General features: G+C 37.4%; 1 protein-coding gene across 1 annotated transcript in view; it reads left to right on the plus strand.

Moving 5' to 3' along the window:
* The first annotated feature begins 1,010 nt into the window (after positions 1-1,010).
* The window catches only part of usp47 (ubiquitin specific peptidase 47), a 40,856-nt gene continuing 17,893 nt past the window's right edge, over positions 1,011-23,973 (plus strand). Inside the window, exons 1-5 of the mRNA XM_067458595.1 lie at positions 1,011-1,407; positions 19,748-19,942; positions 20,503-20,616; positions 22,930-23,086; positions 23,179-23,275. Coding sequence (XP_067314696.1) covers positions 1,363-1,407; positions 19,748-19,942; positions 20,503-20,616; positions 22,930-23,086; positions 23,179-23,275 — 608 coding nt within the window. The 5' untranslated portion in view covers positions 1,011-1,362. The remainder of the gene's footprint in view (positions 1,408-19,747; positions 19,943-20,502; positions 20,617-22,929; positions 23,087-23,178; positions 23,276-23,973) is intronic.

Consider the following 23,973-nt stretch of genomic DNA (forward strand, 5'->3'; position numbering starts at 1 on the left):
ATATTTAAGATTTTTAAAATATTTATATATATAATAATATAAATTACAGTATATACAGTGTGTGTATTTAGATATATATTTTTTTTATTAACTTAGCTTGCAATGCAATTTATTAACATTTAATAATGCAATTTAACAATGCAATTTATTAACATTTAAGACATCCAATTAATATTATTTGAAATTGTATATAAGATTAGTATTGTTAACTAAAAAATCAAAATAAAATAAACATTAACTGACATAAACATTAATCTTTTTCATTTGATTTCAACTAGTTGCAACATTTATTTATAAGTATTAAAATAAATAAACAAACTAAAATAACAATAATACAAATAAATAAAATACAAACTATAGACCTATTTAAAAATATACAAACTAAAACTATAGTGAAAATTATATTTAATTCAAAGCATTAGCAAAAACTATAATAGTATTTCTATAATACTAAAATAACACTCTTCCTTTCGGCTGTCCCCTTCAGGGGTCGCCACAGCGAATCATCTGCCTCCATCTAGCCCTAACTCCTGCATCCTCTTCTCTCAGACCGGCTACCATGTCCTCCTTCATATAAGACTAAAATGACACCGCTACTTATAGCTAGTCTCCACACAAAAGAAAACTGAAGAAATTAGAATTTGATCTTCAAGAGAAAAGCTTTTTCAGAAATGCAAACATTCATCCTATTTGACACAGAGACAGTTCATTGCCACACAGGAAAGTTGTGAAAGAAGTGTACACTTTATGAAAATAGATCAATAATAGATAATTAATAACTTTTTCCAGGCCCTAATTTATCTTGAGTATTGCAATTACTCGTGTAATGCAATTTATAAGCACTTAAATGTATCAAATTAATATTGTACAATGTTCTTATAGCCTACTTTTCTGTGAATTCTGTCCTGTAACAAAAACAATAAACCACACAGGCATAAATAAAGGCAAAGGTCAGCCTATATAATGAAAGTAGACCCTAATCGAAAGGTTGAAGTGTGGACAGGCTTTGCATTTCATAAATATAAGGCATGGTTTCACATTACATCACAATATGTTCATTTTCCAAACTGCACACTTTCAGCTGTTTCATAATGTAGTGCTCAGACGGAGTGTTGTCGGAAGTGACGCAGATTGATGTGAAGTCTCGCGAAAGTGCGTGGCGGCCATTTTTCCTCCATTGATTGCTGTTTTTGCTTACAGTCCAAGCAGTAAGAAAGTAACACAGATTAAGCTGGATTACGAGCCATTTAGCCTAAAAGTAGTTTCTTCGATATCGACTCGTTTTGCCTAACACACTCAGAATGGTGTCCCGAAGCGACTCGCAGAGTTCCTGTTGACAGCGGACCGAGGCTGGATGATCAGATGGAAATGGTGCCTAGCGAAGAAAAGCAGCTTGTGCCCAAAGAGGTGAGAGATGACCGACATCAAAAATAACACAGAGACATCTGGATAAATCGCACTGCGAGCAGGTGATTCGCGTTTAAAGGAAGGCAGGGAGAGACAGGAAAGTGCGTGTCATGATCAGTTCAGCTGCTAGCAGGAGAGTGTTAGCAGCAGCTCAGCTAACTATCTGTCAACAAGTCCCTCCAACACATTAAACACGCTAATAACCACTTGAGTCCGGTGATTCGTGTGATTGATAGGCCAGGTAACCTGTTGTCATGTTTGCTATCCGACTGTTTACTTTAACATCCGGCTGGAGTGAGTTTCGGGAGGTGCTAAAGTGTGCGCCACAGTTTATGTTAGCCGCTCAGATTAGACTGCTTGATTTAATCCCACATTACTTTATTCATGGACATGATTCATATCCGTTTCAGGTGACTTCCATCATGCAAAAATACTGTGTCAAATCAGTTTTTAGTATAGAACACTTTTACCTGGCCAATAAAACCTATTCAAATACAGTGTTTTAAATTTAAAGGCACAATGTGTAAGATTTTTTTGATTAAAATACCCCCAAATCACTAGGACAGTGATATATATTTATTGTGTATGTATATTTTGTTGACTTGCATACTTACATTATCCCAAATGTTTCTAAGAATGCTTAATTCCAGACAGATAAGTAATTTGAACCAGGAAACGGACTGTGTCTCGTTACCCTCGATTTCCGTTTTTTTGGAGAAACCATTGCAAGACCAAAGATATGTTAATATGTTATATGTTTTATTAGACAAGGGAACAACAGATTGGAGACATTTATAGACAGAAAACTAATTATTGTACAGCAATACAGCATTTTCTCAGTCAAATAATATGTTTTAAAATTAATTGCATGCCATTTAGCAACACAAGCAATCCTGCGTTTATTAATATGATATTCTTATATCAATCTAGCTCACTGCAGTGTGCAAAAAGTGTCTCAGAAGCCAGCGAGCGAACACACAGAGATGCAACATATAATATGTTAAAACAGTGATGTGTTACCCCACGTACGTATGAGCGGAAGAAGCAGAAGCGGCGACTGTGGCAGAATAAAAGTCCCACTGCCGTCAAGCCGTCTCATTAGCAGTCGCTCCAGCGGCCTTTCTCAGCTCCACAACATGCGGCTCTGCTGCTTCATATAGAGTTACATTAATAATCTCATCCATGAACATGATTTCTGCCCCGTCCCAGGGGAGTCCCGTCCCAATTTCTTTCCACCGGGTGTGAGGTGAAAACAACAACTCAGCTCAATCTCAGCTTATTTTCTATAGGCAAGTGGCAAAAAAATACAAAATGTGCCTTTAATCTACAGGGCTTTATTTGTGGACACGATTCAGAGCAGATGGGAATTGAGTTATAGCAATGCTTAAAGAGCAAATTAGTTGGACTGGTAATGGGCGATATATACAATACAAAATGTACCTACGATAGAGATTTTAATTATATTGCTTGCAATAATGCATGTTGATGACAGAATCTAGCCACAAAATTTACAGCCACGAGCTGTAGCTGATTGCAAAGCATCATCGTATTGGTCATCCTGAGTAAACATAGCTGAAAGCTAAACGGAGGAGCTGTGAAAAAAGGCAGATGCAACATTTATTATTCGGACTTGGTTCGGATTTAAGGTGTCCGATACGCAGATACACACACACACACACACACACACACACACACACACACACACACACACACACACACACACACACACACACACACACACACACACACACACACACACACACACACGCTCACTCGCTGTCTTTGTAGTCTCTGCCGTGTGTCTCTATATGTGGACATGAACGCATAAGCCTTCACCTCATGAGAATTTACCGTTTCATTTGAGAGAACTTCACGGCAACCCATCATAATAAAAGTTTGGTTGTGAAAGATTATATTAGGCTACTGTTGTACAGTAGATTTAACTTCGTCTCTATGTAACGTTAATAATATTCTATATTATAACGTTACAAAGTTAATAAATATATAAGTAATTCTACTACTACTACTAATAATAATTATGCCTAGGTGTTTTATTATTTTTAACTTGATCTTTGTTATAAACAATGTTTACTTTTAAAGGGTTACTTCAGCGATTAGCATGGCTTTGTATCAGTAGAAACCCTGGAGTATATTCGAATGATCGTGCTCCCCCCCCCCTCATATCCCCCTGAGACAAGAGATCGCACTCACAGCTCAGCACGCAGCTGTTGGCATTCATGTAAACGGATCAGCCGACGGAGCAAAGTGAGTGTTTTAACTTCTTAAATGAATAATTCCTATTAAAAGTTAAGCTTCCAAAGGCATGAACTGAAAACACGCCAGACTGCAAGTCACGTGGAAGTTCGTAAAAATAAAACTTGTGCGTTCGAATGCCGATTTATTGACAGTGGAGGAGCGAGTTTTGTGATCCTGCGCACCTGAGAGCTCACATGCTCAATAACATGATTGTCTGCTGTAAATAGGGCTGGGCGATATGGAGCAAAACATATATCTCGATATACAATATGTATCTCTATCTTTGCAGGAAAAATAACCCTCCAAAAACTACTGCAAAAACACAAATATATCAAATACAACAAAGTCTTTTTTTATTGCAGTGCAAAGAGGCAGGTAGGAACAAAGTGCTTCTGCGACATTAAAAAAAAAAAAAATCCCTGTATACAAAAATAATATTTTAACTGTAAAATAAAGGAAGAAATAATACATATTGCCTTCTTTTTATTCAAAAATAAAACAACTCAAGGTAGGCAGTGCATATAGGAACAAAGTGCTTCTGCGACATTTAAGATAAAAAAAAAAATCCCTAATTGCATAAATTGTAATTTAACTGTAAAGTAAAATAGAAATATACATATTGCCTTCATTTCATTTATATTTAATGCTTTCAAAAGATAAATCAAATACTCCCTATTTTACAGTTAAAGTAAACAGTGCATTTGGCAGAAATATGGGGCATGACAGATATAAATAAATTGATTTTGTCCTAACACCACTTCTTGTTGAATTTATAAGGACTATAAATAAGAGGTCACGGCGCTTCAGTGCTCTGTCACCTCCATAACGTTTTAAAGGTTACGTTTATATAATATAACAATTATACAAATAGCTTGACAAAAACAAAAGCTAAACAAAGCTAAATTATTTCTATGCTCATTAGGATCAACAATTCACCTCACTACTCTGAACAACACTGCTCTGAACAACCATAAAAACACATTACGTACGTGACCGTTATGGACGCTTCATATTAAATCATGCATTTGACTAATTATTAGCCTACTGTGATCTGTTTCAGGCGTAGCCTACCGTATATCCGTGCATATCCAATAATCGCAATAATCTTTGCGCTTTGTTAGTTTTAATACAAATCAAAGGTTTCTTCTTTCAAGTTCGGGCAAATTTGCATCAGTATGAATATAAACAAAATATTGATATATACGATATGTCAAAATCCATATCGTGTTTTAAAAAATATCTCGATATATTTTAAATATAGAGATATCGCCCACCCCTAGCTTTAAATAAAATGTCATATGCTTGGAATAATAAAAATAAATGCATATTTAATGTAATAATAGGAAAATAATATGAAGATATATAGACGCACATTATAGTTAAATATTTTTTTTGTCATGTATTTTATTTTAAAATAAGGGTTGTCATTTTATTCCACATGGAAATGAGTGGAAGTGAATCCAGCCTCTTTATTTCCATGAGGTAATTATAATACTGTGGTTATTTTAACATGTATAATTGCTGCCGTAATAACGGCCCATTTCAAATGTTTAACGGCTTTTATTTTAATTTTTGGAGCTGATGAAATATACTGCTCTTGTAAACACTTTCCAGCATTACATTAATAAAATTCTAGTTCTTTAAAATGCATCCAAATGACAGCAAAGCGTAACCGTACGGTGCTCCACGGGGGTCAACAAGGGTATAAACGGTGAATTTTGAAGTGATGTCTTCTTGAAAATTCAGAGATGTGGATTCGGACGGCAATTAAATCACCACACGACCTAAGTGTTTGTCTAAAAAAAATGTACGCAGGTGGTGGGAGAAAAACACTGACATTCTGGATTCGAACAGCAATAAAATCACAGACTAGCCCCTGTCAATGATGAAAACCTTATGACCCCATGAGAAACAATTACCGTCTGAATACGGCTTTAGTTCCCCAGGATGCTTCACTTAAAGCTGCACTGTGTAACTTTTTAGTTTATTCTAGCTAAAAACACTTATATATGTGTACAGCAAAATATATGTGCTCATTAATGTATATTTACGTCCAAAGAGGGACATACCCATAAATTCAAGCTTCGCCTTTTGCGTTTTAACACTCGATGGCACCGTGTCGAATGTGAAGAGGGGGATTGCCATGTTAATCTTGGACTAAATCGGCCACCGTAGGAGTTAAAACGAAATCAGAATTGAGAGGAACAGAAACTATTATTCACTGGATGGTCATATACCTTTACACCGCTAGATGGGGGAAAATATCACACAATGTAGCTTTAATAATTGATAAAAACAAAACAAAAAAAACACTGGTAATATAAACACGACCTCAAATTCAATCCTTTATCACTGTCTTTGTTTTGGTTGTCATTGTTGGTGATTTAAATGCATTGGTTAGAAATCCAGTGCATCAGCAATTCAGACTAAATTCAGAGCGAGAATCATTTGACTTAAACCTGAATCCTATTTGATCATATAAATTGATCTGCAGGATTAACATCTTCACTGGCAATTGTAAAGTGCCAGTTACCACATGAATCTGTCTCTTTTATAACGGGATGTGACACTCCCACACTCTTCCTCTGGGTTATGGTTGCTCTGATTACAACACCTGCTGGAAATCACTGATTAGTCAGCTTTAAGGTTTATAGTTATATTTTATCTTTAGTGTCACTACTAAAGTGCCACTACTAATTTGCCTGATATGCGATGCCATTTGTGTTGCGTATGAGAAACTTTAAACGTTCCAGAAGTGGAATGCAGCCGTGCTCCTCTGTGAACCAGCACTGCTTGTTCTCTGATAAAACCCCAAGGTCTTCGAATGGTCTAATCTAAATCCAAGTCATCTGAAAAGACACAATGGCTTTATATGATGAACCGATTTCCCACAGCGCGGATACTGTGGTAAACACAGATGTTCAAATGCGTGCATGACGCGTGAAAACATGAGTGTGTGTAAATGCACAATTAAAATGTTTGAAAGAGCTAAACATTTACAGTTTGGGAATAGCCGTTCTGACGCTCTTTCTTGCGATTAAACTGTGGTCGATTGCATTGATCATCTGAAGCGCATGCGTGTGCAACTGGAACTGCCCTCCGCAAAGTGAAAGCAAACATCATTTAAATCCCCAGATCACATTTATTTTAAGAATGATTATTCAAAGCATTTTAGATGGTTTATTTTTGCATAGTGCATTAATAGCGGGAGAGGCAGGACACGGCGAACACCAGGAGAGTCTGTGTGCGATGCCTGAATTGAAAGAACAAGCACTGCGCGATGGGGAAAATAAAGTTTATCGAGTTTCAGTGACATTACTACATTAAATGACTATGTATAATAATGCACTGGAATATTTTTCATAGTGTATCTATCTTCAGTTCAATATCACCGATACTGTTTATCATGATCTACAAATGTATGATACGATGGAAGACCAATGGTACAAAGAGCCCTAACTCAGTCAGTAAAAATGTTACCCTATACAAATTTGGTTTCACAATTGTTTAGTTTTTGTTAAAGGGTTACTTCAGCGATTAGCATATGGCTTTGTATCAGTAGAAACCCTGGAGTATATTCAAATTATTGTGCTTTCCCCCCTCATATCTCCCTGAGACGAGAGATTTATGCATTTTATTTCTGGAAAAATTCCTCCTATGATGCAAATTGACGATTTTTGCATCATAGGAGGAATGTTTGCCCAGAGGCTAAAGACTACAGCCAGCAGAGGGAGCTATTTCCGCATGTTTTGAATCCGGCATTGGGGGATGGGAGATTACACTCAGCTGGCAGGGAGAGCTCAGCTTGCAGACAGGATCATTTAAACGGAGCTATGGTGTGCAATGTAAGTCTTTTAACTTCTCAAATTAATTTCTATGAAAGTTAAGCTTGCAAAGGCATGAACTGAAACGCGCCAGACTGAACTCGCGTTGTGAATGTATGCCGCGAGTGTAGTCGCGATTACCTCAGCTCTCATCACTCGTGCAGTTAGTGCTCAGTGCTGTGATACTCGCGCGGCGACTCACTCATTATATTGAACAGACACGTTCAGTTTTTAATTGTAGTGTCTTCTCTCTTCTCTAACTCAGTCACAGTAATGACGTTGGTGGCATTGGGAATGGCCTCACAGGGCAGCGAAGCATTCTGGGAATTGTAGTCTTTTATCCCCATGGGACAAAAATACATTTTCTGTCTTTTCTCAGTCTAGAAGGCACCAAATTCAAAAATAATTTCACATTTCTACTGCATTGATGACCCAGTTTAAATACAGATTCATCTTCCCAGCGCTGAAGTACCCCTTTAATGAAAATAAATTTGCATCCGCATCCCAACTAGAGCTCAATGTCAACTCCAGCTACTGTAAAATGTGTATTTCCAAGCGTCAAAACATGTAATATTATTATCATCATCAATATAAAATCAGGAGCTGGTGCCACCATCTGTAGAACTTGTTGGCACCCTTCTTCCAATGTTTGTTTCGGGCCTGAAGCACACAATCATTTGCGGCTGGAGTTGCCCCGAAGCGCAGACCAATGACGCTGAGCTCTCTTAATTATCACATTGACTCGTTTTAATCTGCTCTGGATGGGCTCTCGGTAATCAAGACTGTCCAGTGTCAGCGATGTTCCCCTAATGATGCCTCCAGCTGTTATTTCAGATTAACGTTCTTACTTCAGACTCTGCACATATCCCACAATCTCCAACAGCTCTGTCCCGCTGCCACACAAAGGCCTGGCCCCTGAGAGCATCTGCCAGCTTTAGATAAAGGAGGAATGTTTGGCATTCCAATGAACAGGAAGTAAAAACATAAAGTTTGTAAAGTGTCACAGTAGCTTTTCGGGTCAAAATCGGCTTATGCGCAGCCGCTCTTATGATGGCTGTTTGTGGATTCTGCTGGCTGTTTCAAAGGACCACCTGCTGAAAGTAATTAAGCCGTTGACAGAAGGCTTGAGGGTGACACAGGCCCAGCGGGGTGGGGTACATTTTCATACAAGCCTCACTAGCTTTTATCAAAGTACATATCCAATTGGTCTGGTTTATTGGAAAGGTTGGTAAATTTTAAGCCAGGGACACACCATGCCAACGGTCAACCATCTGAGTGTTTGCCATCAGGTTTCGGATGCCATCAGGTTTTTTTTGGGGCCGATTCTACATGCAGTCGGGCCGTCGTTCATAATAACATCAGCGGATTGGAATACAGAATGTTATCAGCATGATTGATATTCAAAACTCAAACACTTTGTTTAAGATTTATATACCTGCAGTCTTAATTTTCGTTTACCCTTTTTGACGAATATATCTGCTTAAATAAACGGTTATCTCCTTTACAGGGAGGTGCAGATGCACATGCTAGTTGACAGTCACCTGTAGTCCTTTCGGTGTGTTCAAGCAAAGATTTTTTCCCTGATGCGAGGCGACAACACAGAGTACACAGCTAGTTCAGCGCTAGTCGCTTGGTGTGACGCTGCTTGTAGAGCCCGTGAGAACTGAACTGAACTGAACTGAACTGAACTGAACTGAACTGTCGTCTAATTGGGCTTGAACATTTAAAACAAACATGCTGATGGCATCCCGAAAAGTGATATCAAAGCATCTCTATCGCCTAGGCATGTGCCGATATCAATTTTTATGTTGCGATTCATTGCTGAAGCTTTTATCACGCCAGTATATGATATTATCACGATTTTGAAATAAGTTGCAAAAATTGTTGTCATAGCATAACAGCTTTAAGAACTATTTTTGTAATAAAAAATATTACTGAATGCTTAAATACAATGCACCAAAAATATATACAGCTCTGGAAAAAAATAAGAGAAATCAATGTTAAGTGGTCTCTTCATTTTTTCCAGAGCTGTAAAATTACAATTTTCAAACAGATTAAAGTGCAAAAGAATTAGGCTATAAAGAACAACAGGTAACAAATTACAATAAGGTCTCATTATTTAAGGCATTAACTAAGATTGAGCAATATCTACATTTGGTACAGAAAGTATAATGTTTTTGGTAATGTTAGTTAGTTAAGAAATACTGATCATTTAGCCTAGAAATCTAGACGCACCCTAGCGGCAGCAAATTTAATCTGCCCGCAAGTGTGGTCTAGCAACTCTCAATTCCTATCTGAGCTGTATTCCTCAGAATCTGGACGGCCCAATCACATCGTGTATAGAGTCAGCGGGCGGGGCCATAATGATGACGGCCGAGTTGCGTTTGCGCTTCTTAGGGCTGAAACGATTCATCGAGTAACTCGAGTTAATCGAATAAAAAAAATCCTCGAGGCAAAATCATCTGCCTCGATGCTTCGCTTAGTCCATTTAACTACACACAGATATTGCAGAAAGACATTTTTTGTGTAAGGTTCGCAAACTGGCGAATGTTTAATCAGTCAGCGAGCTCCCCTTCACCGTCATTGCTCCGGTTGGTGGTAGCGCTATCCTATCGCGTGCAGAGGGAGTTTGAAAGACAACCGTTTATCCCGCCCCTCGGATTGAGCTGTCAATGGTGAGTTTCCAGACCAAACATCTTGATGTGGGTCTGGCTTGTCAGGCTACTGATCATTGGTAGTTTTATCTTAAGTTCTTTTGATGTTGATTTTAATGTTATTAAACAATAACTAAGAAATTAACATTACTTACAATAATTAATTCTTTATAAGTGTTTTTCATTGTCCGTTTGGTAATAATAAATTAACATGTTAACTAATTTGAGTCATGTCTCAAAGTTTAACTGAACAATAACAAATTATTTAAAATAAAATCGAATCATTAGGGCATGTTGTAGTCCAGATAAAAACATAAAAATGTTTAAGTCTGAAAATAAATAGCGTATAAGGTTTTTAAGTATTAAGTATTTGGTGTTGTGATGAACAACATTGAGATTACAAAAACGAATGGCTGTTTTAAAAACTTCACTAGCGCTGTTGCTTTTGTTTGCGGGTTTCCGGGGTAACCTCTGCATTCTGCAGTTCATCAGCGCCCTCTGCTGTCACTGAGCGGCACTTCAGCAGCGCGTCTCCTTTACTCGTTCATGTGCTTCTCATTTACACCTGAGCTCGTCCCTTTGACGCACAATACAGCGGTGTTGAGCATTTATACGGTTGATGGGCAAAGTATTCTTGAGTGCATTATAAAAAATTTAATAATTGTTTATAAATTCAGATCTGTGAACAATGTTTAATAAAAGTATTATTTATGGTATTTTGAAGTGCCCACGATAACAATATTGTGCATATTCATTATTGTGATCTAGCGCATTATCGAAAATCGGCATGTCTACTATGGTTGGTCACAGTATAGGTCATAAACACGCCCCTCAATGTATTCTGTGATGCGACACAAACTAAACAATCAAATTACACTTAAAAAAATAAAAATACATTTTTCAAAGATGGTTCCTGTCATTTTAGGCAGTTTTATCACAGTGATGTTAGTTCAAGAGTTTGTTCTTTAGATAAGTTTGGTTTTAGTTAGTTATTTGATGCCATAAAAACGGGTTTGACGACATGATTGAGTGAATTTGTCCAGGAGGCACCAACAGACTTTATTACATGATCTCAGGGTCGTGGGTTCGAGCCCCACGTTGGGCGCGTGTGAACTTTGACTGAACTATAAACTGAAAAGGAAATTGCTTTGTGGGACTGAAATTAACTTGGAAATGCTGAAAAAAAATGGACATGTAATGATTTGGATTTTCAGGAGTTTGGATTTGGATTTTCCATAACTGTTTATTTCACACCAAAATAATGAGTTGTTCTGCATAGGGATGTCACGGTACCAACATTCCAGTAGTTGGTACCAAAACCATAAAAATTTGACAGTATTCTGTAAAAATTTTGGGGACCACAGCAAAATGTTTTTATTTTTATTTTATTTAACTTTTTAAAAAATATTATTAAATTCATTTTTTTATGATGATAATCATGATACGTAAATAATACATAAATATTTAAAGGCTGTTGTTTAAAGAGCAAGGGCTGTTGTAAAAATAAGCAACAATCTAGGCATTATTTGTATTACATAGAGATGTAGCAAATCTACTGTACAACAGTAGCCTAATATGTTCTGTCAATTTCTTCATGTTACACCCAACTTTAATTTTGATGGGTTGCCATGAAGACCTTTGAGTGTCTGTGTTTATGAAAGTGTTTTCTGAAGGTTCATGTGTTCGTGTCCTCATATAGTGACACAGCACTTGACAGAGACTACAAAGACAGTGAGTGTCGTGTGTGTGTGTGTGTGTGTGTGTGTGTGTGTATATATGTGGGTTAGCGCCTGCGCATTGCCACCTATCATCACATCGAACAGCAGAAAATGCAGGATTAATATTTAAATAGTATTTTGCAGTTTAGTATTCACATACACTAGTATATAATCTTCTGCAGTCTGGAGCACTGCACTTAGATTAACACGGAAGCGACTGAACAGCTGCGGGTACCGGATATACTCGGGAGTCGGTACTACAGAAATTCTAGTATAGTCACATTTTTTAAATTTCAGTTCTGAAGTACCGGTACTTGTGACCTCCCTAGTTCAGCGTCTGCGAGAGGTGGGCAGGCTTTTGATATCGCGGCTCTACTTCCTGCTCTCTGCTGTGCAGACTCCGGTCCCAAATCGGCGCAAGATGTCAGTGTCGTATTCAGACATTGGCGGCTTCACTTCACAGGTAGTTGGATTGAATTCATCAGTAAAAGGAAGTAAAGACACGTCGTCTATATACATGAAAAAATAAGTTTTGCTAATTCATTGTCACCGTTTAGTACTGCATTATCATTTAGAACAGGGGTGTCAAATTCCTGGAGTGTTACAGTCCTAACGTTACAGAGTTTAGTTCCAGCCCTGCTCAAACACACACACCTGAAGTATGACTTGATTAGCCTCATCAGGTGTGTTTAATGAGGGTTGAATCGAAACTCTGCAGTAGTGCTGCAACGACGCGTCGACGTCATCGATGACGTCGACTACGGAAATACGTCGACGTTCGTGAAATGCGTCGACGCGTCGTGTCAGACGTTCATCTCGCGTAATGTTAGTTTCTGCTCCTGGTTCTATCACAAAACCCTAGACCGCGAATATCAAAAGTATGGGAATACTTTAAACAGAGGCCAAACAGTGTTTCCCACACATAGACTAATTTGTGGCGGACTGCCACATAATCAATAACGGCCGCCACATTCGTCATTCATTCATTTTTACGCTATTTAAAAGACGCACGCATATTCGTTTAGCTGCATTTCCTTAAGTTCTCTCTCCATCCTTTTGCGCGTCTCTTATTCACTCACACACACACACGCGCGCGTTGCATTCGACCGTAAAACAAGTTTTATTGCATTTTGGCGCATTTAGTATGACATAGCTTTTAAAACCAGAGCAGTTGAATAACAGAGTTGCGACACGCCTTCATCACGCGGTCACGGCGCTCATATAATTCTAAACAAACCAGCGCGGTGTCAATCAATACAGACCAGTGTTTCCCAACCGGGATCCCGAGCAAAAGTTGCGGGGACGCACTTACACTTCGGTTCATCTCGCATCTGATGACGCATCTTTAATATGGGTTGTAACTTGGAAATAATGCTGTATGTATGTTTCTGTCGATGGATACACGTGCTGACTCCTCAGGTACACTTCAACAACAGCGATAATAAAAGAAAAACGTGGGCAAAACGGTCTCTCTTTGTAAACTTTATAAAACGCAATGCGAGTGCTGCTGTACGTCCGAATATGAGCAGTCATTTTCACCGTCATCACCCCCGTGTAACGTTAGCCAGGGGACAAACTCACAAAAAGTATGTCAAAATGTCATAGCCTACTCTATGCCTTAAGTGAACTTTATACAGAAAATACGACGACTATCCGTGGGTCTTAAAGGGGCAGTAGCCTTCACTGCTGTCTGTTTAATGTCAAACAAAAGATAAAGACATCACTCACTGCTCCTGACTGAATAGCTTTTGTAAGTTTAATAAGGATTATTTTTTTGATTTTAAACAGTTAAATGTGTGGTTATTTTACTTTTGATTACTTCATTCCATTTCTCTACCTAAAAACTAATGTTAGACCTACCTGAAAATCCTGAAAAGCATGGTTTATTTTGTTCTCATCTTTGCTCAATAGTATTTATTTGTGCTGCTGCTTCTATTTAAGTTATCTGTTCTTATTTTCTTTATTTTCATTTGACAGTAGTCCTTTTTCCCCTGAACATAGCAAATACCAAACTGTACTGAAACGCAGGGCCGTGCACAGACATTTTGAGGGGCAGTGGCCCAAACCAAAAAAGGGGCACTATAAGGGGTTGAGTATCATCTTAATATAGAGAATGAATCCAATTGTTAGGCTTTAGTACTAATGATGCTTAGTTGTTCTAATTATTCTTCCAAAAAGTTGATTCTGGGCTAATTTGATCTCTTTTCTATTTTTATTTTTTATTGGAGATTTAAGTAGCAAATAAGAATCATTTATTGAATATATTTTAAAACAAAGGTCTTGTTTATGATTTTTGTAAATCATACGCAACAGTTTTTTAATAACAGATTGTTATTTTATTCATCAAAATGAACAGAAAATAATGCAAACGTTGCTAGATATTTTTTGCACAAGTATAAACTTTTTTTAAAAATAATCACATTTTTCTTAGGGTATGCTTTAGCCCCATTGTAGGCTACCCTGATACAACTCATATCTATAATAGCCTTTATTACCTTTTTTTTAAATTGTGTATACAATTAATATGGTCTAAATAAAATATCATAAATATGACATGTTATAGATACAAGTGTTAACTCACAAAAATGTATTATAATCGGAAATCTATTTTACAGGAGTTAAATAGCCTAGTGACAAACTGTCAGCTATTCAGTATACAGTATATGACGATTTACCCGCTGGCATGCTGGAGCTTTTAATCTATGTTTGAACTGTTGAAAGAAACAAACTAATAATTCCGCGGATCAACCACTGTCTGTAATGTAGACTGTAGTTTGTGATTTACCCGTTAATGGGACTACATTCTGGAACTGTCGTCTCCACAGAGAGCGGACCCCGCTGCAGATTGTGAGCGATGCTGCGGAGGGAGCGGGAAAACACGGAACGGATTAGCGGAATTAGTGGATTTTTAGCGGAACAGAGCGCTTTTATTACACTTTTATGGGAATCCTCTGAGGGTGAGGGAGGGAAGGGGGCAAGAGGGGCACCTTAGCCGATGAGGGCAAAGGGGCAGTGGCTCTAGCCACTAGGCCACCCCCCTGTGCACGGCCCTGCTGAAACGTGAACCTAAAACCGTGATACAAAGCGAACTGTGAGCAGTCTGTACTGTTACACCTCTAGCGTAACTTATGCGAGGGGGTGCCACAGAATTTTGAAAAATTTCAAAGGGTAAAAAAATAAATCGTTAGATTAGTCGACTAATCGAAAAAATAATCGTTAGATTAGTCGACAGAAAAAATAATCGTTAGTTGCAGCTCTACTCTGCAGGGCTGTGGCTCCAGGAAGGTTGACACTCCTGATGTAGAACTAAAAGCAGGCTGGGTGACTTTCTGTTTGTCTATGAAGTAAACCTATACAAACAATGCATGGAATTTCCGTGAATAGCAATCAGGCGTTTGTTTTGGGCCTTTGATTCAGGCGCTCTGATAGTGTTCAAAGGCTCTGCGGATGCTTTGCAGGATCGATCTCTCTCTCTCTCTCTCTCTCTCTCTCTCTCTCTCTCTCTCTCTCTCTCTCTCTCTCTCTCTCTCTCTCTCTCTCTCTCTCTCTCTCTCTATATATATATATCAGCTGGCGTCTGTGTGGCAGGTGGGAATCTTTGTTCAGTCTTTATATTAATATCACCCACATCGCACCACAAGCTCATGGTTTTTATCACACCCCACACAGGACCAGAACCTGACCACAATTATGCTTGCTGAGAAAAATGTAGGATTTCATCCAATCTGGGAACCTTCGGCTGGAAATGTTGATCAGCCTGGCTGCTGAAATCCAGCTTGTACATTCTAGGGCTGCATCATGATATTGGAAAAAACTGACATAGCAGTATTTTGTTTTTCTACGATATATGTTGCAATATGAAGAAAATTTCACCAGAGGACTTAATACCTTTATTTTGAAAGAATATATTCCAGAATAATTGGGATGATTGGTGATAAACAATATATAATCATACCGTATATATAGGCCTGTCACGATAACAAATTTTGCTGGACGATAAATTGGCCAAGAAATTATTGCGATAATATTGACCATTTTCATCTAAAATAATGATAATCGCATAAAAATGCAGGTACATCTTTTCAAAGATCAATAAACTTTAATTTCTAAAGACTATTTAACACAAAAAAATGGAAAACATTTTAAATAACCACAATAAATGAACAAAACAACCAAAAACAGTTATAGCATGGACTCTCAAGTCTGTTTAAAAAAATGCATTTAAATAAGTACCGAAAACAATAAATAAAATGGATGAAAACTGCAATGGATGATTGTGTTTTAGGTGCATAATAGGGGTGGTTCACAAAACCCACGGTTCGGTTTGTATCACGGTTTTAGGCTCACGGTTTTCCGTTCTGTACGGTTGTTGTTTTTTTTTCCCCCTTTTAATCCAGAAACACTTCAGCATATGATATATTAATTATCCACAATTTAGGATACAGTATAAAAAAATAAATGTTATATCATAGCCTAATCATGCACAAACTGAACTTGACCATCTCTGAGGAAAGTGATATTTTGATACAGCGAGAGAGAAGACATTGATGACATGCTTTTCATTTATTTGGCAAAAAAAAAGGAGAATGTGTATTGCTATCTCTACAGGAACTTATGCGCCTTTTTAGCACACAAAGATTGAACTGGAGAATTAACTTGCGTTTATTAAACTTCAGTGTAACTTTAAGCATCGTTTATACACGACGTGTCAGCTCAAGCGCGAGGGTGCGCGTGGCAAAAATGACATCGACAAAATTCGTCAAAAATATCATAAATATTTAATTTAATTTTATCATAAATATTTAATAATCTACTTCAGTGAAAGGCCCTTTCTATACTGAGATAAAGATCTTGTAGGCCTGCTCACCTTGTCATAATGAATACCCACGGCTTGAAAACAGGCCAACCTGTTTCATGTGAGCACCTAACGATATTATCCCTGATAAAAATACCCTCTAATCTGATAATGCTCCTGCTTGTGTAGACATCTGTGTCTTTTACATTGGCATCTTCACATTTTCTCCTCTAGATCTCCATTTCTCCCCTGTGTATTGACCTTTAACAGATATCCTACATCAGTGGCGCTTGTGTCGTGACGCTCAGCCTTGCGCCCGGGGCTGGTTTGAGTATTTTTGAGGAGATGCAGAAGAGGTTCTCACAGGTAGTTGTGTGTGATGCATCTGTGTGTGTGTTTACAGCATGATGATTAATTTGACACTAACCTTCAAATGAAGACGTCAGGAAAAAATCAGCTGGTTTGAGGGGAAGCCGAAGGCAATGTACTATCTCAGGCAGATGGGAATCTGAGCTTGTAGTGTGAATAAAGAAGTGAAAGTAATAGCAATACAAATAAATCTGGTGGTACTTGTTTAATGCAAAATAGATATTTTATAATCTTATGATTTTGGGGTATTCCCAGGGTTTTTTGTGCATAATTTGAGTATGTAGTGTGAAAATTGTAATTGCCTGATTAAAGTCAACATGAAACAAAATTCCTCCTAGTGTTGGGTTGAAAATATTTTTTTTCTTCAGTTTGAATCAATTCTTAAATCCTAAGAATCGATCTTTTAGTCAAAACTTCACTGAACTATTTGTAGTGAGCTACTACCCAAGTGCAATAAGCCATCGGTTTTCAAATTGTCAATTTTTTCACCAAATTTAAACAATAAATGCCGTTTTGGTGCTCTTTAATGAAGCGTGACAGTTTGTGAGTGAACTGACCAGCTCTTCTGCTTTACTTTTAGTTATAGCATGAAATAAACATGAATGAACATCAGAAGGTATGTTGAAAAATACAGTACAACTTACCAAAATTCATATTACGTCATATGTAATCGCTCAATTAGTGTTTCAACTGTGGAAAAACTTCTGTAAAACAGATGTTTACAGCTCATGTTACATTTACCTCAGAGCAAACATTTATTGTCCATAAACTTGTTAGTCAGCTAGAAAAATTAGAGGAGCTTTCTGATAAATATATGCACTATATTAAATTCATTACGTTCATTTTATTACAACATTTTAAGAATGTGGTTTTGGGCGCTCTAATGTGGTTTGACAGTTTGTGAGTGAACTAATCAGCTTTTCTGCTTTACTTCTAGTTATGTAATAGCATGAAATAAACATAAATGAATATCAGAACATCAATATCACGTCACATGTAATCACTCAATTAGTGTTTCAACCAAAACCGCTTGTACATATGTCATATTTCAACCGTGGAAAGACATCAGTAAAACAGATTGTAAACAATGTCATGTTACATTTACTGCAGAAAAACCATTCATTGTCCATAAATTTGTTAGTCAGCTAGAAAAATTAACTCTAGAGAGAGGAGATTTTTGATAAATATATGCACTATATTACATATTCATTATATTTTCTCTAAACCTGTTCTTCAATATTTAATGTGTATGAATAAATCTGTCATAACAAGTTTTTATGAAAGCCATTGTAAAAACAACCAGAGATTACACGGCATTAGACAAATTAGAGTTATTAGTTATTAGACAAATTAGTGCCATTATTGAACAGTGAAATTAGTCTGGTTTTTTTTCTGACTGAAAGGACTATTCTGCTCCCTTTATGCAGCTTCCACGAATTCAGTTATTTTCTCGATGTAACAAGGTATAAAAAACATGTATTAAACAGTGATTAAAACTGATTCTCAAAAGGTAATTAGTTTAAAGTAAAGCCCCTTTGACTCTTTCCCGGCCAATCACAGAATTTTCCAGGTTTCTGTGTTTTTACTGTTATATGGTAGGGGGAGCTATACAGAACTTCTGAAAGAGTACAGAATCTCCTGATTAAAACACAGGCGAAGAAGATGCAGAAACAAGTGGTAGCATACAATCATATGTAAAATAGCATGATCATCAACATTAAACCGCATATAAACAGACTAATGTTAATGTACTGTATTAAATTTAGACCCAAGACAAGCTAGAGGACTGTGTTCATCGTTCTAAATTCGATCTGGACGAGGTCTTTGACAAAAACAGGATTTTCTCAGCTTTTTGCTTAATTTAGCTTTTTTATTAAACTTACCCACATTTAAGTGTTGATAAAAAAAGAATACATAAAGCTAGAATAAAAAGTTTTTTTTGTTGTTTAAAAGCATATGCGCTCTGTTCTCTCTTTTGATATATTGCATGTTCAGATACAGCAAAATATTCTGGGGGCCATGACATTTTTGTGAAAACAATCAAAAAACGCTGGTGGGGAAAGAGTTAAAATAATATCGAGTTATTTTCTGTGCTTATCCCATCAATAATGTATGAAGAAATGTTTTGCTTGCGTCATGCTAGGAGTCCTAAGTCAGCGCTTTTGGTAACATGATCAGTTCTTTAGCGGATGCTAAAAAGACCATGGTTCTGTGTCGTAAACAACACCTGCAATTAACCAACCACCACCAGTCACAGTCGACATTATGGCCTTGACTGCATGCTGTGACCCCAAACACTGAAGACATAACTTCACTCTTCTGAGCTGTTTTTACACAACATTTAACCCACTGGTGTCAGTGTTTTTAATAATGTGAATGTCTTATCTAAATATGAATTACTGAGGTTTGCTAGTTTACTCAAAGGCTTTTAGCCTTTTTTAACCTTGTTTGGTCATGGTCGGTTTTCTTTTCTAACCTAAGTATCTTAGTATTATGAGTTCAGTGTTGGTGTGTAGCATACTTCTGCTTGTTTACATGCTTCCTGCCTTGCCATATGAAACCATGTGTTGCGTAACTCTGATTGGTCAGATCTCTGATGAAAACGGTTGCACTTTTGCTCATCTAGTGCATTTCCCTGTCATGTCGGATGAATGTTTTTGGCACTGGAGCGGAGCTCAAACTAAAGTGTGCTTGGTTAAACTTAACACTCGTGTGCATTTACAGATTGAAAGTGCAGCAGAGGAGCCGAGAGTGCTGTGTATTGTGCAGGACACCACCAATGCCAAGACCGTCAATGAGAGGCTGACACTCAACCTGCCCGCCTCCACCACCGTCAACAAATTCTTCGAGGATGTGGCTCACAAGGCTGGATATGTGAACGGCACTTTCTGCCTGGCGTGGGCCAGCGCTGGCGACATGGTGAGTCTTCCCCCCAAAAACACACAAAACTCTCTCTTTCACCCAGATTTTAATAATTCATGTGGGTGAATTTAGTTGAAGTCTAGTTTATTTTCCCCTAAAAATGGCTGGTGATGAAATTGAAAGTTAAGTTCCCGGATGTGCTGGTAGTACGTTTACGTTTTTGGATACACAGTAAACTGTATTTAATTTCATTCCCATTTAATCCATAGTCAGGATGGAAAGACTAAGAACAGTATTTGACACATTATTCAACAAAGTATCAGGGTTATAATAGTTAACTAAAACCATAAAACAATAATAATTACTTGAAATTAAGTCATTTAATAATTGAAAAAATAAAAAACTTAAACTTCAGCTTTAGCTTAACCTGATATACTAACTAAAACAGAAATACAACATTATAAAAAGTATTTCGATGTTTTTAGAAAACAAACAAACAGAGTGGAGTGAAAAGTAGAGCTCTCTTTTGTGTTTTTTTTTTTGCTTGAACGGTCAAAAACATTTATGTCAAAATGTAAGTTTTGCCCACACTTATCTTTTTCCCTCTGCACCTCAAGGCCCCTCTGGACCAGGCCGGTGAGATGTCCCTGGTGTTGTCCGGTTTTGAGGCGGGGAAGAAGAATTTCCTACAGCTTACAGACAAGGACGGGGAGCAGCCTCAGATCGCCTCAGTGAGTCTCAATTTGAGCTGGTCAACTAGATCATCTGCCATCCATCCATCCATCCATCCATCGACTCAATCAATCTTACATTCTAACTATCGCTTTGTGTTCATTTAATCGTTTTATCTATCTTTCGTTAATTTTATTTTGTATTATTCAATTATTCTATTATTTTATCTAGGGCTCTTCAATTAATCGAATTTCTAATTGCGATTATGATTATTGATGCTACGATTATGTAATCGTTCAAAGCCGCGATTACAAAAAAAAACCTGTATATTATTCTGCGTGCTTAGATATCATGTTATGCTTTGACAGCAGTATGCTGACTGGTCGAATGCACGCGAAATAGCACAGAAGCTGTACACACAGCCTATATGTTGTTTTGTTTAGCTTCTAAACAAAAATGAAGATGTTTTTTATAAAACCTGTGAGTTCTGTTCATCCATTTAAGTCCATTCCCAGGGCCGCAGGCATCATAAAGTATTGACGCTTAGGGCATCAAGACGGCCAGCAGCGGGACTGTCCATTCCTCTCAAACTTTGGATCAAAAAGATCCAATAAATGTCATAAAAGCATTGTAAAAATAACTGAGTGTCTTAATCCAAATCCAAGTCTTCTGAAGAGAGAAAATATCTTTATCTGATGACCAGATTTACCACAACTCGCCTACTGTAGTAAACGCAGACGTTCAAATGATTGTGAGACACGCAAAAACAACATGAGAGTGAGTACATGCATTTTTTAGATGAGCTAAACATTTATAGTTTAGGAATAGTCATTTTGACACGCTTTCTTGCAGTTAGAACTGTGATCAAATGAAGCGCAAGTGCTGCTAGATTGACACTACTTAAAGTCAAAGCGCAAACATCATTTAAATCAGCAGATCACATTATGTTTTAGTAGTATGATTAGTTAAAGCATTTTAGATGGTTTATTCTTATATGTATAGTGCATTAATAGCGGGAGGAGGAGGGACAGCGACCGGGAGAGAATGCTGCCTGAAAAATGTTCGTTTTTGTTGTTGAAAAAAGTGTCAGTGACATTTCTACGTTAAACCACTTTATATAATGTTGAATATAATGTATAATGATGCAATGGGGGAATATTTGTGGGTCCTGATAATTATACAATGATAATAATAATATTAAAAATTTTTAAAAGTAAACAAAAAAACTCAAATTCAAATTCATTGATAAGTTAAGTATCATGATTTTTATCAAATCGTGACACAAGTGTATTGTTACACCCCTAGTATAAAGCTATTCAAAACATCGTTCAATGTAAATTGTGATAATCGTATTTAATAATCACAATTACAATTTCAAGGGAATAATCAACAATTATGATTTTTGTCATAATCGTGCAGCCCTAGTTTTATCTATCATTCATTAGCTTTCTATTGTTCGTTCGTTTACAATTTGCATTAATTTCCGTCTTCGCATTAGTGAATCAATAGATAGATCTGCTGTTAATGTTTGAATTCCCTAGTGGTCTGCTGGTAGAATTTTTGTAAACCATGGCAAAGGTTCTAGGTTGTAATCCGCTCTCATATATATTTTTTTTCTTCATTAAAATCAAACATGTTCATCAATGGTTGTATATTAAGAGCAGGGACACGTTTGTGTTCAATTTGTTTTGTGATTTCACAGAGAAGAATAGAGTCCCTCTCCGCAGCGGCATTAAGCAATAGATTGACGCGCTTGTCTGAGTGTGAAGACTAGACTGTGTGCATGAGCCAAAAGAGAACGTAAACCCTCCCTACTTTTATTTGATTGGCCATCTCGATCATTTTGACATTGACGAGCACGTTAGACCCAAGACAAACCAGTCAAAAAATTTAACTTTTAAACCTTTTGTCATTGGGGGGGAACGACAATTTGGCCATTTCTAATTATTGGGGGGACTTGTCCCCCTCAATGTCTATGGTGGTTACGGCCCTGCTGTCTGTCTGTCGTTCTATTGATCGTTCTGTCTATCTATCATTCTGTTTCTCTGTCTGTGTATCTCTATGATTTGTTCCTTCTGTTGATCGGTCATTTTATCTATTGTTCATTTTATCTATCCTTCAGTCTATCGAATCTATCTGTTCTAGCATTTTTCTATAATCTTTATATTGACAAAGGTACAAAGATTGCATCAAGCAAAGGGAAAAAAAAAACATTCTCACATTCATGACAACCCTGGCCTTGAACTTGGTTTCACAGCTTTCCATTCCCACTGTTTGTTGTGGAATCCAGTTTAGCTTGACCTTGCAGGTTCTTTATTTTCTGACGATGGATGTTGAACATTGCATGTTTAGCATTCTTGTGTGACTTGCAGGATGAATCTGGCACAGCGGACAGCAGTGGTCTTGATGACAGCTCCCAGGATCGCTTCATTGGGCCCTTACCGCGGGACGGTACTGTGGGCTGCAGCAGTGGTGACTACAGCAGCCCCAGTTACTCGTACTCCTCTATACTCAACAAATCAGAGACAGGTAGCACTGCTTTAACATGCATAGTTGTGAAGTGGATGACAGCCACAACTTTGCCACACAGATTTATTTGTCTTGTGTCATCTGCCTTCAAGGTTATGTGGGTTTGGTCAACCAGGCAATGACCTGTTACCTGAACAGCCTCCTGCAGACCCTGTTCATGACCCCTGAGTTCAGGAATGCACTCTACAAGTAAGTAGTCTGTGTCAAGTTTAGTGCGATAACTTGTTTATGGGAACTAGATGTGACAACATGAAGTGCCACTGGTGCAAGAAATTGTTTTTTCAGAGTTATGAATAGAAAATTCAGACAAACAGTTTGAAGTGGTTTACGATAATGACCCTTTACAATGCGGGTAAATCTTCACTTTGGCCAACTAAATAATATTTATTATTAGCCATTGGCTAATAAATGCTTACATTTTACTCACGTGTGTGTGTGTGTATATGTTAGTATAATATCTATTTTCACTTGCTGAACACACTCTGAGTGAGCTTGAGAGTTTCGCTCTCCATCAAGTAGGGCTGTGCAATATATCGAAATATCGCAAATGTACATATCGCAATATGCATTTCGCAATGGCATGCAATACCTGAATGATTTTGATCTACTTCAACATTGTGAAAAGTGTAAGTTTTAGGTCGACGTATAGAGCTGAGAATAGACTGGGCACATGACTACTGTTATTTGTGGGACTTGCTTGATGTTAAAAAGAGTTATTAAACACAATCATTTGTGAAAAACAATAACTTGCGTTCTCGCGCTGTCTGACACACGCACACACCGAAACTTGAATGATTTGTGACATAAAAGTTTGCTAAAACACTTTGATCACTTTTAGAAGTTGTAGCGATGCTTTCTTTTCCCAGAAAGAATGTGAAACACAAATG

Source organism: Pseudorasbora parva, chromosome 1, assembly GCF_024679245.1.
Source record: "Pseudorasbora parva isolate DD20220531a chromosome 1, ASM2467924v1, whole genome shotgun sequence".
Lineage (NCBI taxonomy): Eukaryota > Metazoa > Chordata > Actinopteri > Cypriniformes > Gobionidae > Pseudorasbora > Pseudorasbora parva.